Source organism: Pteropus medius, unplaced genomic scaffold, assembly GCF_902729225.1.
Source record: "Pteropus medius unplaced genomic scaffold, Ma_sr-lr_union100, whole genome shotgun sequence".
NCBI lineage: Eukaryota > Metazoa > Chordata > Mammalia > Chiroptera > Pteropodidae > Pteropus > Pteropus medius.
The window spans coordinates 1,271,905-1,289,670 of NW_024340700.1; the positions used below are offsets into that span (position 1 = coordinate 1,271,905).

Genomic DNA, 17,766 nt, shown 5'->3' on the forward strand with positions numbered 1-17,766 from the left:
CTGAAATGAATGAGTATCTTCATGGGAAAAAAAAAAAAAAGCCTTTACTTAAGCCCTTTACTTCATAGAAAATATCAAGATTTACTGAAATAAACCATAAACCCAAACATAATAGCAAAGACTATTAAATTTCTAGGGAAACAAATAAAATAATGTTCATAACTTTGGGGTAAGCAAAGATTTCTGAAATGGAACACAAAAAGTATTAAGCATAAATGAAAAATCTTAATAAATGGGACTAAATGAGAATTAAACACTTTTGTTCTTCTAAAGCAGTTGTTAGTTCGCAAACTGAGCCCCATACATTGAGGGCAAGGAGAAACCAAAGTAAGAGGCACACCACTCCAGATTAGTAGGTGACAGGTTTGATCAGCAAGGGCACTTATATTCAAGGCTTGTCATGTATGCCTGCAAGATCTTTGCACCTGCCTGCCAGAATCTAAAGTTTATATGTAGGCCTTCAATGGATTCAGTCACGCATACAGTCCAGATGGTCTCAGCAACACATTACTATCTCAAGGCTATGTCCTTGAAGTGTGGGGAAAGCAGGCAGAACGTAAGAGTGTGTGTGTGTGTGTGTGTGTGTGTGTGTGTGTGTGTGTGTGGTCTCCGATTGCCTGGATCCACCTCGCAGGTCATCCTGCAATCGGGTCTTCTCAATGACCTCCTCCAATAGCTGTCAAGAAATGGAAAAGTCCATATAGCATGGGGTGTATAGTCAATAGTATTGTAATGGTTGAGTGTAATTCCAGATGGGTGCTAGAGTAATCAGAGGGATCACTTCGTGGATTGTATAAATGTCTAACTTTTTAAAGAGCAAAATAAAAAAAAGTAAAAATCAGAATTATGACTGAAAAAAACGGATAAGTCAAGTTCTAGACTGAGAGCAATATGCACTATAATTAGTATATCTGACAAAGGACTTTTCTCCAGAATATATATATTTAAATCCTACGACTTAATAATAATATGACAAATAAAACTATTAGGAAAAATGAGCAAAACATTTCACAAAAGAAGTACCAGGAATACTCAGTAAGTCCATGAAAACATTTTTAGCATCTTTAGAAAAATGTGAATGACAGCGCCAGTGAGATACCACTATGCAGTCGCTAGAGTCGCTAAAATGAAATACTATTAGGTGTTGGTAAAGATGTGGAATGTCTGGAACTCTCATATTACTGTGGAAATTTAAAATGGTGTAACCATATTGCAAAACAATTTCATAGTTTCTTATATATCTACCAAACAACTCAATAATATCATTCTTAGGAACTGAGAAGTATACTTCCACACGAACACTTGATTAAGCAGCTTTATTCTTAATACTGCAAAACTGGAACAGTCCAAATGTACTACAATAAGTAAATGTATAAACAAATAGAATACTATTTAGCATTGAAAAGAAATGCACTACTCATGTAAAGCAACAACCTGGCTATACCTGCAAAATATACCAAGCGAAAGAAACCAGATACAAAAGACTTTTACTTTATTATTCCATTTACATGAAACTTGTGAATAGCTAACATAATTTATTGTGACGGAAATCAGATCTGTGGTTCCTGTGTCTAGGGGTAGAGATTGGGGGAATTACTAGAAAGGGCAGAAAAGAAACTGGGGGAATGATAGAAATAGACTATATATTAATTGGGGTGCTTAAATGGGGGGTTACCTTTTTTAAACACGTCAAGTGGGTGCATGTATTTTGTGTATATTGTACCTCAATTAGGTTTATTAAAAATATGTAGCTCTGATAGTACTGGTTCTGTATCTTAATTTTGGTTAAATAATTTTGTATTCTTCCCCTGTGTTGAATCAGACAAGTTGATAGCAGAGATCATAGTCTTCTTCTCCAAGCTTGGGACAAACTTCACTTTGCAATTTCCACAATAAAGAAAAAAATGATGATAAAGTTTCCTAATACTAATCCTAACAAAATTAAAGAATATGAATAATATTGAGGGACATCCAATCACTTCAGCATCATTTGGCTAATTGTTCTCAATCAATCCTATTAGGAAAAATACTTCCTTTATTTTATTGAAAGGAAATGTATAGATTATATCAGCTAACTTAATATAATATTAAAAAATCAATATAATGTCTTAAGTATAAAATAAAAAAGGAAAAAATATCATCTATATAAAATATGTATTTCAATATGTAAATACTTGGGTAAAATGGCCTTAGAAGGCAAAATGAAATAAAAGCCTGACCCTATTCCCAGGGTCCCCATCAATGTGACAGACAGGGTATTGAAAGTATTCTGGAGACAATATTGTGAGCAGAATTGTTATCAGTGATGTGATTTTCTCAAATGGCAAACAAATCTCGGTAAAGTTAAAAACACCAAGCATATCATTTCTTTAATTTGCATAATAGATGCATCCTAGAAAATAAAATCCATGCAAAAAATGTTATAGTGAAAAATAGGCTTAAATTAGGCTTCAAATATAATTTTTTTGTTACTCAAATGAATGTTCAGTGGCCCATTCACAAGCGCTGTGGGACAATTTATGGTGTAGGATTTGTCCCACCCATTGTGAGGCAACTAGCTCTGCCCTCACAGTTCACTAATGTCAGCAGTGCTGCCAGTGATGGAGAAAACTGAAGAGACAGCACACAGGTCTCATAAAAACTCAGTAAGGAGCTGTTTCAAACCTTATGAGAATCACAGACCATAAATCAAACAAACAAATAAAAAACAGGTAAGAAGCTGTCATCTGAATCTGGAATGGCAAAAATTACTTACAGAAATTCTGTTGATTAAAGGAAAGACATTGGAATTGGAAGAGAGAAAATTTTGAAACAATTGCAAAGTCTTTTTAACCCCTATAAATAAATGTCTCCCTACTAAACTGAAAACCTTAATTTTAACCTTTATATTGGTCATAAACGTTGCAGGGGAGCAAGGGGATTTATTTTATTTTATCGCCTCGTTGCTACCCTGCCAACATTCTACCAAGCAGTGAGTCTCGGGGCCTGATTTGCAGCGTCCCCAGAACCACCTTCTACAAGCAAGGAATGATCCCTTCTCAGAAGGAAGGACCGCTATAGGAAAGGCCTTTTTCATCGAGGACCCTTTAAAAGGGCCTGTGCCTGGACGTCCGTGGGGCGAGAGCTTGCGAAGGGGGAGGGTGGGGGAGTGTCCTCTTTCTCCCCCAACCCTCCATCGTCGTCGGCTGAGCCAAAGCCAGTGGGGGCTGTCTCCTCCTCTTAACACAGGCAGCTGCTGCTCACTCAGCTCACAAGCCGGGGCAGGGGACAGGGCGGCAGCGACTCCTCCGGCTCCTAAGTGGATCCGCTCGGGCCACCGCAATGCTAGGAGCCGCTGGGGTCCTTCTGGTCCTGCTGCTCAGCGAGGATTTCGGGGGCGGCTGGACGCAGGGGCTGCAGCAGCTGCCACAGGCACATCAGCAAAGAGGTACAATCGAGGCACGGGCTCTAGATTACATACTTTTGTGGGGCGGAGGCTCCTTACTGGTCCCATCTAACAGTTCCTGGCCAGGGACAGCTCTGCCCTTGGGGAGTGCGCTTTGGGGAGAGAGAGGCTAAGACTGGAGTAAGTTCACGTTCAACTCCCTGTGTGGGGTAGGGGGAATTGCCTACCTCCCCCAAAAGAACATGAAGTGCTTTTCATTGTTCAGTCGTTTCTTAGAAGACTTGCTATCACTATATATATCGCAAATTGATTTCCAAAATCTTTCCAAGAGGCAAACTTTTAACCAATTGAAAAAGAAAAGTTTCTCCAGATCAGATGGCTTCCCCGCGGAGAAAGGTTTCCCAAGCTGTGGCTCATCTCGGAACTTTATGTAGAGCAGCTGATACTTTTTTTTAAGGGACTTTGTAACTATTTGAACAGGGCTTGTAAAATAGTTAAGTATGTGGCTTTTTTTTTTTTCTTTCATGGCAATGGCGCCTGCAGCCTCATCTTTTCTTTACTGACATCCTATCTCAGGTATCCTATTATATTATAGTGAATTTTCTCCTCTTGCTTAAATACAGACGAGCCTTCTATGTCATTGGGATTTTAATTAAGACCGCAATGACCAGATACACACTTCAGGGGACTTTGGAAAACAGTTGTATTTAATGTAACTCAAATTATGCTCTTCAGAGAGCCTTAATGTTTATATGCATATCATTTATGAAACTCTGGGGAGTCTTTGAAGAGTTATTTTATGCTCATGCATTTTAAAAGAAGCACATGTGCAGCGTTTTAAAACAATTTATAATACATTATTTCAGCAAACATTTCTGTAAGTTGGAAAGCATGCATCAAAGTAAAAAAAATTAAGAAATATTTAAGGTTTGGTCTCAAATATAAAAATATTTACCCTAAGAGTACAAAATTTGGAGTTAACCTCTTTTGAAAGTTTTGATGATGCCGAATCTGCCAAATTTTGGAAACACACTTATCCCTCTTTTAGTTAATTGGAATAAAGTGATGTCTAATAGTTCTAATAGTTTTTCCTTTTATAATCTAGCATTTCTAGTAGTATTATTTTATTTAAAAAGGAGCTCCTTGCTACAATAATAACTCCTTGATTAAAATTCCAAGAATAAAAATGACCTTAAGTTCAATATGTGATTTTTTTTTTCTTCTATTTTTGCTTCTCCTTTTCTGAGAGGTAAAATGAAGTCAGTGTGGCTTAATTAATAGACTTTATGAGACAGTGATTTTGAAAATATCTCCGGCAGCTGATTTATAAAAAATACTGCTTTTAAATATTGACCTGGCTCAGTTATATGTTTTAACAATACACAATACTTTAATACTGTTAGGCAGCTGGAAGTGAAGAGAGGTCAGGAGCACCAGTCCTTCTGTTCACTTGGAGCAGGGCAAAGCTTAAAGCATGCAGAATAGACATCAAGTGCGTTCCTGAGAATTCTCTGTAGCATGTTCCTCCTCTCTTCGCTCTTATTCTCTCCCTCCTCTTCCCTCCCCTCCCTCTTCCTCCATCCCTTTCATTCTTCTTTCCTCCCTTCCTTCTCTCTCTCTCTCTCTCTCTCTCTCTCTCTCTCTCTCTCTCAGATAAACTTAACTCTGATTTCTATGGTCCAGGTACAGATTGAGGTGAATGCAGAAGGGCAGCTTTATACTACCATTCTGTTGAGAGAAAACTTGGACACTATGTATAATAAGGAATTCTATGCAAAATAACTATAACATAGAGTGTACTATAGACTGCTAAATTCTACATTCTAGGAACTTCTATTGTGTATTTTATAGATCATTTGCAATATGTTTAGAGATTGGCTCAAGGATAAAAGTTGGTCTGTTAATATTAAAAGTATATGTAAAATATATTTCACAATAACCTTAAATTTGTATAGTGCTTTATAATTTAAAAATGCCTTATGTACATGAGCTTATTATTTCACTTTCAGCTATTATTATTATTATTATTATTAGACAAATTTAAAACCCAAAGCTTAGAGTAGTTGTGACTAAGTTCATACAGCTCATAATAACCTAATTTTTAACAACTAAAATAACTATTAGTTTTGTTTATGTCGAAGTTCCCTTTTTATGGTATGAAGATTTCTTTACATTTAATTTTTGAGGCCTGTTTCCGTTTTAGTGTTTCGTTAAAGCAAGTTCTCAATGACGATCATTGGATATGAGTTTGACAGAAGTGCTTTCTTGGCTACCATCACCTTTTCTCTTTGTGATTATAGTGGTACTGACCTTCCTGGCCAACCACTAATTGTTTAGAATGAAATCTGTTTTCTCTTTTAGTACACTGCTGGTTTATTTAAGAATATTGACATGAAGCAATTATTTTTAAATGTTGAATTGAGCTAGCAACTTAACCAGATATTTATTTTTTTTTCTTTAAAATCTTGTGTAATTTCTATAGCATAGTGAATTGTAGTATGAATAGCATTGATTCAGGAAGAATGATATTCTAAGGGAATTTTTCAACTAGATGTAAGATCGACAAAATAGGATGATAGTCAAAGTGGTCCTGGATTTCAGCAAGGCAGTAGATTCAATCTTTTCCTGAAATTCTTGTGAATACTATGTGGAAATGGTAATGTAATGATAGGTAAATTGCAACTGATTAAAGATAGTTACCAAAGAATATTGCATAGTAGTGGATCAAGGTTAATCTGGGAAGAAGTCTTTAGAAGTGTGAGGGAGGTTTTCTTTTGTTTGTTTGTCTTGGTAATGGTTTGATGGGAAACATACAATTCAAGCTTATCAGAACTGCAGATGATCCAAAACTGATTTGCAGGGCTAAGCTGGTAATAACAGATTTGGGAACTTTAAAGGTCTCTATATCCTGGACCATGAATGGAACCATACATGAAGCTGATTTTATTATTTCTATCTAGATATTAAATAATTTTATTTGCCCTATTCTGGAAATTTATTGTTTCCTTTATGTGAATAGGAATGAGTACAAATACAGGATGAGGAAAGACAAGTCTGAATTGCAGTAAGTTCAGTTAGAACATATAGTGTGACGTGGTGACAAAAATGTTAACCAACTCAATTTTATTAAAACTCATAGAAGCAGATGGATCTTCTGGTTAAAACACATTTGAGTGCTTCACTGACAAATGGTTGTTGTAAATTCAGAGAAGGAAGAGCATTATAGTCTGAAAATATTTTCAGAGGAGGGCTATTCCAAGTGATGACTATTAATTTGGAGAAAGAAAGACTTAGGGAATCACAAGATATGTCTTTAAATTTTTGGAAAGATTGTTATATGGAAAAGAGACTAAAATGTCCTCCTAAAGCCTGAACTCAGACCTCTAGAAGTACACAACAAAGAGGAATATTTGAGTTCAATAAAATGGAAGGAAACCTGCTCCCTCGCCCCATTCTGAGCTGTTCAGAAATAACTGGGTTGTGTTGGAGGACCTAGCCTTCTGGAAATGTCTATGCAGTTATGTACAATTTTATAGGTCTGATTTGGAGTGGAATGTCTCTACAGAAAAGAAGTTAGGACTCATCAAGTTTCTAGTCTTTTTCTAAGCTCAGTATTCTAGTATTGCATTCTTTTGTTTTTGGAGTGCAAATTTGTATTTAAACTTCTGAATTCTTAAAAAATGCCAAGAAAATATTAAGTGTACATAAATGTGTTTTTAGACACCTTCTGGGATTTAAAATAAAAACATATTTGAGACCATCTTCACATATTTTTGGCAAGCACACCTAAAAATTTAATATTGAATTTCTATATCATCATTGATTGCATTTCTAAAACATCCTATGTTATAAAATCTGAAAACACTTCATAAATTACCTGAGAACTTTGCAGGAAATTTATTGTGTGTAAACATAAAATTAATTTTTGAGGGTATCTTCTTTTGCTACATATGTAACTTGTTGATTTGTGCACTACATACTGGTCTAATAGTTTAGTAAAAATGATTCGTAACAAAGCGTATGGCTGAAAATAAGAACATATTAAATATTGACAGTTATGTTATGGATGTAGAATTTTTTAAAATAACATAAATTTTGTATTATAATTTTTAATTTCACATGTCAATGTATACAATTGCCAATATATCTTATTCCTAAAACTCGCCTATTCTTAGATATCATGAAAAATAATGACCTGAAGAGTTGCTAGGGATTATGCACATGCTCTGCCAATTCTTTCTTAATTCACTTCAGTTACTATAGCTCCTGAAATATAAATAATTGTCACACTAATAACTACGGTGTTTACCTTCTTTAGATATAATTATTTAAAAATTGAAATAGATATCCTAAGACTTATCTCTAGGTATGACTGCTGTAAGAAAACCATGAGTTTGTATTTTATGGGAGGTATTTATTTAAATAGGAAGAATTTCTGAAGTAGTAGGATTTGTAATTTTTACACCTTTCAACTATATTGCAAAAGCTATGACTCATAGAAGTTTATTTTTTGGTAGATTTTACATCTTGTTATTTTCTCAATCACCATTGATCTAAAGCAGATAATTGCCATTTTTTCTATTCATATGTTTAATAAATACTGATTATTCATTGACAGTGACTAATGTGCTAGACTTTTCAACTTGGACCTCTGAGACTGAATCATTGTTCCTTCTTTTGATCCAAATAGATTTAGCAGTGAACTATAAGAAAAAATTCACTTTAACTTTATATGAGGTCTCACATCTCCTTTCATAATCTGCTTTATGATTATGGGGCCACAATTCTGGGCCACAATGAAAGAGAGAGAGTTGGGACTTAGTGTGGTCCAGAATAGGGAGAATTAACTTCAATCTAGCCTATCCGTGCATATCAAGATCAGTAGGGTAGCTAGCTAACTGTCTAAATTGTAGAGTCCAAAGGGTTTATCTAATGCACACTTGATTCCAATCTACATAACTATCCAATAAGGTTCTACTAGGTGGGTGGAGAATGGCTGGAAGAGTTTACAAACAGGATGGTAATAATAATAATAATAATAATAATAATAATAATAATAATAATAAAATAATGGTAGCTGCAGGTCATCTGTCCGGTTTGCCTTAGATCCTTATTTAGCAGCTGGAAGCTGTGAAAAAGATCAGAAAGAAAGTGTTGCCAATGACCAGACAAATAATTTAGCTTGTAATACAGAAGAATGGAATTTAGGATTTGTGTATAGTCACAACTTTGAGCTGGGTGTCTAAGTGGGAATTTAGGCAGAAGTCCAGTTATTGTGAATGAAAAAACAAGGTAGAAGTTAGAGAAATACAAAACTTGATTGGCACATGATTCTCAAGATTCATGACATGTTCAGTGTATACCAGACAGGAAAGAGAAGACTAATTCTGGGCTGTACTAATTGGTAAGCCTGAGTTCAAAGGTCAGAATTTGTTCGAGCAATTGGTGGGCCAATGTATATTGGCATGTGGTTAAGGAATGAATGTGTTCAGTGAGCAAAACAAAACAAATTCCTGTTCTCGTGTGGTTTATATTCTAATTGAGACAGAAATATGATGAATATATAATGAATAAGTAATATAACAAATACCTTTATTGTATAGAAGGTAGTGGGCGATAAGATTCCTGGACAATCAAATGCAGCAAGATAGAAGTCAGGAGTTTTTGGAGTATAGGGAGGTTGGTTGCTGTTTTAAATAGAGTTATAAAGGTTGACCTCATTGAGAAGGTCACACTCGAGCAAACACTTGAAGGTGATCTCGGAGGGATTCACACGGATATCAGGTGGAAGAGTACTCTCCTCATAGGGAACAGGCTTACAAAGGCGTAAGACTGGAGCACAGTGAGAAAGTCAGAGAAATAATGGGAGCCTGGATCATTGAAAATCTTTTGCCTTTTAGTGTCAGTGAGATGAGTGGTATTGGAGAGTTTGGAGTAGAATTAAATGAATGAATGAAATGATATTTAATTTTTATTTTTTTCAAGTAGGCTCTAATCCATTGGACTAGACCAATAGTCCAAATGTAGGATTACTGTAGGTTCATCTCTTGCCCCAGATCTCTCATTTATAGAGCACACATAAGTGACTTGATTTCAGAGTATTCCACCTCAACATTCTTATCATTGTGAAGCTCAGATGCATCTTTGTAAAACTTCTTTTTATATCATTTTGGCATCACAATCCTAATTCATGATTAAAAGAATGTCACTGCCTCAAAGCAACTCAAAGGCAGGGAACTTATACATATCCTTTTACTTTGCCCTAGTGTTCTTAGAAATATGCCACAGGTTTCTTGGAGAAATTTTAACTAATGTGTACATTAAAGCAAAAATAAGTTTTTCACAATCCCACATGAATATATGTGTATACCAGAGTTCTCTTTCTTATTATTCAATTCATATCACAGCTAAAGTTTAGATACTGTTGTTGAAAATGACACAATGATGTATTGATCTGATGACTTTTTGTAGGAAATAAACTTTGAAATCTTACCTATTTTTACAATCAGAGACATATTCTGTGCTCTGTTTCGATTTTTATAACTTTTTAAAGGATCATTGTAAGTCTTGCAGTAACCTTTGGAGTAAAGTAATGCAATTTTGGCCTGACTAAATTCTATTATTTAGAACAAATTTAGGTAAAGAAAATTGCATAGCCTCTCTTTCTTCCTCTCTCTCTCTCCCTTCCTCCCTCCCTCCCCCCCATTCCCTACTCCTCTCTTCTATTCCTTGCTCCCTCTCTCCCTCCCTCTCCCTTCCATTCTGTTTTTCCTTCCCTCCCTTTCTTCCTCCTTTTTTCTCTCCCTGCTCCCTTCTTCCCCTTTCTTCCATCCTTCCTTTCTTCTTTCCATTTCACCCTCTTTACTTTCCTCCTTTATTTCTTTTTCCTTTAGTATCTTTCTTGCAAAGACAATATGGTATTCAAAGATAATTTTAGCAAATATAACTTTTAAGAAGATATATAAGGCAAAACTTCACTTAAATCTTATTAAATACAATTTGATAATTACTGTCTAAGGATAGTTTTGAGGCATAATCTAAACTTACATGTGAGTTAAAGCTAGATGTTTACTTGTCAAAGGTTTTTAATATGGGTCAAAACAAAACAAAACAAAACATTTTTTTTTTTCAGTCATCTTGAATGTGGATTTTAACACATTCAATTTAGGAACCATAAGCTCTGTTCTATTTGGCTTTTGGACATGTGACAGTTAGAAAAAAGATCTTAGAGGATAGTCTATTAGTGGATTATTACAACAGTGGCTTTCTATGACAATCTGACTCAAATAACAAGTTAATCTATGCAAATTCTGGATGATGAAGACAAAGAACTATTTGATACCTGGCACTTAGGAAAGGTAACTTGTACAATTAATATCTCTCCACATGTGGTCCTCTCAGTTGACCACCAGGTTGTGTGCCACCCCAAGTTCTTTGTTTAACTGTGTTTTGAGTGCCAGATGCTTTAGATTGGTTTAATACTACCCAGCATGTTGTGAGTATTAACACATTTATTTACATAGCAGAGCTGTTTAGTAGGTTAATATAATTATCTTCATTTTATAAAAGGAAAATAGATGTCTAGCAACTCGTCAAAGACAAACGCAAATTTTAATGTTAGTTTTTGAATTAGAAATTAGAGAATGTTCCTTCTCCCGATTTTATGGTTCCTAAGTTGTCATCTCTTTTGGAGTTTTTGATCATTCCTTATTTTTTATAGAATACCTTGAAAAAATATCATGTCTTTATTTCAGAGTTATTTTAGTAGTCTAATTTGAAACCAGTGATTCACTAGGTATTATAGAAGAATAGGAAATAAAAAATAATAATAAAATGTGTAGTCTTCAAGGCTCTTTTTCATTTGAAAGTATACACATTACTTAAAATTATGCAGAAATATATACATGCATTATTTAAAAATATGCATAAGTTTAAAAGTATTCATCAAATTGTAGTCTCTAAATTCTTAGGATTTGGATTGCTGGATGTTAGACTATAAGAAAGTATCAATTGATTATTGGCTTTTCTGAAGTCACAGAAATTACTTCAGCAGGCTAGACACCTAATGATATTTATTATGTAATGAATTCTTTAAAAAAATAGTCAATATATATATATATATCAGTGAATGAAAAAAGCAAGAACCAAATAGACATATCTAAGAATGAGAGCAGAGTGAATATCAAAATTCCTTCTGAAAAAGTATAGAATACTGAAAAGACTGAAAGAATTTCATTTGAAGTTAACTTCTCAGTTAAGACAGAAAATTTTGCATACTTTCTAGATTTTGAGAGGGTGTGTTTGTAGATGCATGTATCTATGTTTACATGTATGTATGTATGCATGTATGTACCATTTATAGTTTAGAACTCACAGTACCTAATTACTATATTTAGTATATTGCTATTTGATTTGTTTTCTTAAATCATAAGATTTTCAATTTTATCAAAACAATCTAGAATAACGTAATCTAAAAATTGAATTTGTAGAAAAGCCTGGTTGCCTTGATAAATGATTATAGATCACAGAATAAATTGTACATGGGATCATTATATTTTTCAGTACGGTAGCTGTACCGTTAAAACTCTAAGGTGAAATCCCTTTTAAGTCTCTTGTAACATATAAGGTTCTATGCTAAAGTGGAAATAAGGTTAGTAAAGTTTGCCACATCAAATATATTTTTTTCAAAAGGCTATATAGTTGGTACAACTTTCTGGCCTATTGTCCGCTCTGCCTTTTTAAATTACTGAATGAGACTGAAAGTATGAAGAAAAACATGAAGCAGTGCAATTATCATTTTAGGTAGCTACTTTATCTCATTGGTTTGTTCTGAGGAGTATATAAAATAATGAATATAAAACATGCAGCATCTATTAGGACTTCAATATATATGAATTTTAAAAATGCTTCAAGAAAAATGAATTAAGTCTAAAAACTGTCTTGGCGCCAAGAAATCCTCTGGCCTAAATCGGTACATTTTCTCCAACACTGGGATATATCAAATTTAGCTGAGACCGTTCATGAAGGAGTTGTTCATATACTTGAAAACACAAAGCATAAATTTGTGTATTAGTCTTTCACTATTCTGAACTTCACACTTTAGCCTACAAAAATACTCTTATTAACATATACCTCTTTATACCTTCAATTTCCATATTCGTTCCTCTGCTTTGAAGATAACCTCGAATAGTAGAAAAAGTATAGACTTGGGTGATGGAAAGAATTGAACTCATAGCCATGTTACCACTTTTTATTTTTATTTTTATTTTTTTGCTAAGAACAAAAACCTGAGTCAACAGAGTTTAAATTTCCTATTAATAAAATAGAATTAAGCGAGATAATATATGTGAAAATATTTGGCAGCTAATCAGTTAACTATGAGCTCTTTTCTTCTTCCATCTTTATTATTTGATCACAAAGCTCAGAAAATGATATTCACAGTGCATATAACATCCTTTTTGCTTAAGAAAGAAGAGCAAAATATTTAAAAAGTTTTGTTGAGTAGAACCTGGGAGATTGTAGATGACAAACTATTTAGGTCACAGCAGATAGACTGAAGAATTCTATCAAGGTCACACAAGTCAGTAACAGAGATAGGAAGAAACACAAGGTCCTATAATTAGTTAATAGTTATGTTACTAGCTCAATGTGAGAAGTGATTTAAACAAGCAACAGAGAGGAAATTTTAGTAATACTTTGTGGCTATTTATATTTCAAATATGATATAATAAACATTTTTTTTCCCTAGGAATCGTTCATTTTTGGACATGCACTTATTAGGGATTGATAAACTATTTTTTAAAAAACTCTTTTAAATATGTAATATGTTAGAAAAATGTGCTCCGTAAAACTTATTTATTATATTCAGTCCAGTGATTCTCAAGCTTTTATGTTGAGATCCCTTTATACTCTTAAAAATAACAAGGTGATTTATGCTAGTTTATCATATTGAGAGTTAAAATTGGGAAATCTAAAAATGTTTATTAATTCATTTTTAAAAACAGTAATAAAAACAACTATATATTGAGAAACAACATAGTTTCATAAAAATAATTTTATATTCCAAAACAAAAAATATAGTGAGAAGAATGATTGTTTTTATATTCTCAAACTGCTTTAATGTCTGGCTTAATAGAAAAGAACTAGATTCTTATTTCTGCCTCTGCATACAAATTATTTTGATATGTCGTTTCGGTTAAAGTATGTGAAAAAATACAGCAAAATATATAGACATGTTATCGGAAAAGGGAGAACTATTTTAATGCCTTTATGATCGCTGTAAATCTTTGATTCTACATAAAAACTCTGGTAGATTTTTAAAGTTTGGCTGCAATATAGTATCTGAAATTATAGCAATGTTCTGTTTTGAAATTTACTTATATATTTTTTATCTTTTAAAAATTGTTTATTTTTCAATTACAATTAGAATACAATATTATATTAGTTTCAGGTATAGAACATAGTGATTAGACATTATGTAACTTATGAGGTGATCACCCCAATGAATCTAGCACCCATCTGACACCATACATAGTTATTATAGTATATTGACTATATTTTCTATGCTGTACTTTACATCCCCATGATTATTTCATAATTACTAATTTGTATCCTTTATTCCCTTCCCTCCGCTTTACTCTTCTCCCCGACTCCTCTCCCATCTGGCAGCCATCAAAAATTCATAGTTTTTAAGACTTTGGAATAAAAAGGATATTTTATGAAAAAATGTGGCTAGTGTGTAATGCAAATAATTGTGCTTTTCCTCAAATGCAAGTAATTGCTTTCCCTCAAATCTATCATCATATTTCAGTGTATAGTAGATATTAAAAAGATTTACCTATGGTTCAAGTTTTAATAAAATTGATAATTGTTTCTCCTTCATCCGTAAAACTAGCTTTTTATTTCTTTCTATGAATGTGTGGTGATAACGAGTAAAACTATGATTAACATAGTTTGCCTTGACTCATGCTAACATCCTCAGTGTAACCCACCATTACTTTTGTACCATCAGAGCAAATGTCAATACAGTGAAAAAGCAAAGAATGACTAAATCTTATTATAAAAAGAATTTTGACATTGGGAACTGACTCCCAGGGATCTATGCACTACGCTTTGAGCTCTATAGGGTTAGACTATAGTTGGATTTTTCACCAGTTCTTCAAAGGCTATAAAGATTAATTCTATAATTAGAAAGAGCCAAAATCACTTCAGTTTTCACTCCAGATCTAGTCCAGACCAAAGATACCATTTCCTTCCAAAGAGCAGAAATCCAGAGAGCTTATTCTGGGAGAAAAGCAGGGAAAAGTTAAAATCATCTAGATAAATATATGTAAAGTCAAAATCATTGTATGCCATCTTTCCTGTTTTCTTTCTGTTTGCCCAGGTAGAAATAGAAATAGTTCACTTGCCCCAAATTAGAAATATTATATTCATCTTTGGTAGATTTAAAAAGTGACCTCATGACCAAGGTTTAACGCAAAGAAAGAATGCTAATATTTAGAATCTTTTGTACTAGCAGACGAGTTATTTGGGCCTTATTGAGCTCCAGAATTCATATTAGAAAGGGACTTCCATGCTTGTCATGAAGAGAAGAATCCTTGCTAAAAGCACTACACTCATGTTTCTCTTGAATAATGAAGTTTATTTCATTTTTTTTCCCCTAAACTTTGAAAGTTTTGTGCTTTCAAAAAGAATTCAAAAGATTATGTAATATTTGGAACTCAAAATGAGATACTTTCTGTGTCCATCTCATCAAAACCATTATATAGGTCTCAAATGGTAGGTCTAGGATCTTTCTCTGGAGTTGTTATGAGATGTTGTCCAGAGACTTAAAAGATTTATCCTTTGACCAACATTTTCACTGTTCAGAGGAGCTATCTTCCACTGCCCAATAGGCAAGAAATTCAGATTTACAGAGCTCAGTTATCAAACACTGATGGATTGGAACATGACTGGTAGTAAGGTATTTACAGACTAGTAGACAAATTGCGCAGAATCTTTTTAGCATCATAATTTAAATGACTAAATTTTGAAGTTCATGTGTTTCGAACCAAACCTGCCCTCTCTTTTTCCAGTATAATTTATCTTTAATCATTGGCTGTTTGTATTGGTTGGAACTTATATTTAACAGATTTTATTTTTCTTGTAAGAAATCATTTACTGTTAGACAAAGTCAAAAGACAGTATGGAATCCATGTCCTGCCGAATAGCATGACTTAATCCTCCTTCCATTTTTTTCTTTTCTTTTCTTTTTTCTTTTCTTTTTTTTTTTTTTTTGGTGGCCATATACCTCCCAATATAGAAAAAAGTTATTTGATATGGAAGGGAAATACTTAAAAATTCATATCCTGTCTTTATTTGTTTTGTAGAGCCATAGATGCACTTTATTGTAGACAATGATATGTTTAAAAATTCTCTAGAAATACTTGTTTCATTTCTCTTTATTACATCTTCCTCAAGCTTCTACAAAATATTTTTCATTCAACTTTCAATGGCTAATTTTACCCATAGAGTTTCTGACTTGGTGCTACCTAAGAGATTCTGACTAAGCAACACTATCCTAAAATCCCTTATCTATCTAGGATCTGAAATTTTATCTTTAGATATTAATTGCTTTGGACAAAATTATTCACTCTCAGCTCATTTTTCCGATCCTAGGAGATCCATAATTTTTTTGTTTTAATTAACACCTGACTGTATTCAGGCTCATCTGAATGTAATTCTATGAATTAGGTCAAAATTGCTTCATGTATGTAATGAATCTGTCCTGTTCATTACTTTCAATTATGTAATGAGTTAAAAGACCGATTCAATTATATTTCATACAAACTTCAAAAGCTATTGCTATTGAAGAAAGTTAGAAGGGCATTTAATCAACTAGTTCCTCTTCCAAAATTTTCAGATATTTAACAGTTAGAAATTACTAAAATTAGTTTCACAATGATAGGACACTTTGTCTTTTATTTTCAAATAATTCTGTGTCTCCAGTCTCTAGTCTGGTGTATGGTAGGTACTCAATAAAAAACTATAAAGTGAATACAAAAGTCATTCTTTTTGGATAGACCAGAAAGATTTTCTATTAAAAATTTTTACATGTGCTTTTTTTCTGATGCTTTTATAGTCTGAATGAATATTTTTATAAGATACTAAATACTAAATCACAAATACTAAAACATAATGTTCACAGGTGTATTGTTATCAATACCACTTAGGTAATAAATAAAATATTTTACAAAGTGTGACTACTTTAAATTATCTTGCTTCTTGAGATGCATTCCCCCTGCCCCAACCCTGAGGATATTCCAGTAAGAACTGAGCAATATTTAAGGTTTGGATGAGGAATGCATATTTCTCGGCTTAGTCAGACTTTTCCATATGTGAGTCCTTTTTAGATGAGAATTACAATACATAAAATGCCCATTTAGGATGTAAACTCTAGTTATAGAATATAGATAACTCACGTAGGGTGACTTGATTGGCATGTTTCCATTTTTCTTCCTTTCTTCTTAGACATCACTAAAGTCCTTTTCGTTTCAGAAAAAAAAAAAAAATGTTTAAAAACTTCACCAGGCCTCCATAATATGTCAAATAACACATATACTGTGCCCTTAGATGTGGTTGCTTCCTTGGAGTTATTAGCAATCAAAATGATAACATACTTAGAATTAATAAAATAAATTTGTAGTTGAAGAAACATGGTACATGTATACTTATTTTAAGAATGGAGTTCTAATGTTAAGCAAGGCAGAGCTCGATCCTTCAGTAAATGAGGGCTTTTTCTTACAAGAGTGAATTTGAGAGAAAGTGGGACAGGATAATAAGACCTTTGAGAGCAGAGCTCAGGTTTGTTTTCGTACTACTTTATCTTCATTGCATAGCACAGAGCACAGAGAATAGTCATACGAAATACTGAATGATGAAATAATAGGAAAAGGAGAGCTAACTTTTAGGAAAGAACACATACTTGTAAGTATTAAAAAATATGAAGATAGTTAAGAACATAATGCTATCCGAAATTGTTAAAATTTCTACTCAAGTACAAAATAAGAAAACAAGGATAGAACTTGCCAGGACATGAAGGAAAGGTATAAGATCATGATGTTCCAATTAAATGTTTAAGTATAAATGATGCTTCTAGAAGTTTACCAACTATGGTTTTAAATATATCGTAGAAACTAATATTCACAGCTCCTCACCAGTTTCCTTCCTAATGCATCCACACTTTCCAGGCTCATCACTTGGAAAAGATTCCCCCTTTACTTTTGCGAAATTAATCTATTTTCACTCACTTTTTGCAAAAAGACAATTCTCTTCCTCTGTGCCTTTACTAAACTGCTTAAGCCATCAACAGCTTTCCTCTTTCCCTGGCACACCCTACTTTT

At 33.4% G+C, this 17,766-nt stretch overlaps 1 protein-coding gene across 1 annotated transcript in view; it reads left to right on the forward strand.

Annotated features, from left to right (window-relative positions):
- The first annotated feature begins 3,189 nt into the window (after positions 1-3,189).
- LOC120617489 (laminin subunit alpha-2-like) overlaps positions 3,190-17,766 on the forward strand; it is a 230,348-nt gene continuing 215,771 nt past the window's right edge. Inside the window, exon 1 of the mRNA XM_039881118.1 lies at positions 3,190-3,427. Within this exon, the coding sequence (XP_039737052.1) occupies positions 3,322-3,427 (106 nt within the window). The 5' untranslated portion in view covers positions 3,190-3,321. The remainder of the gene's footprint in view (positions 3,428-17,766) is intronic.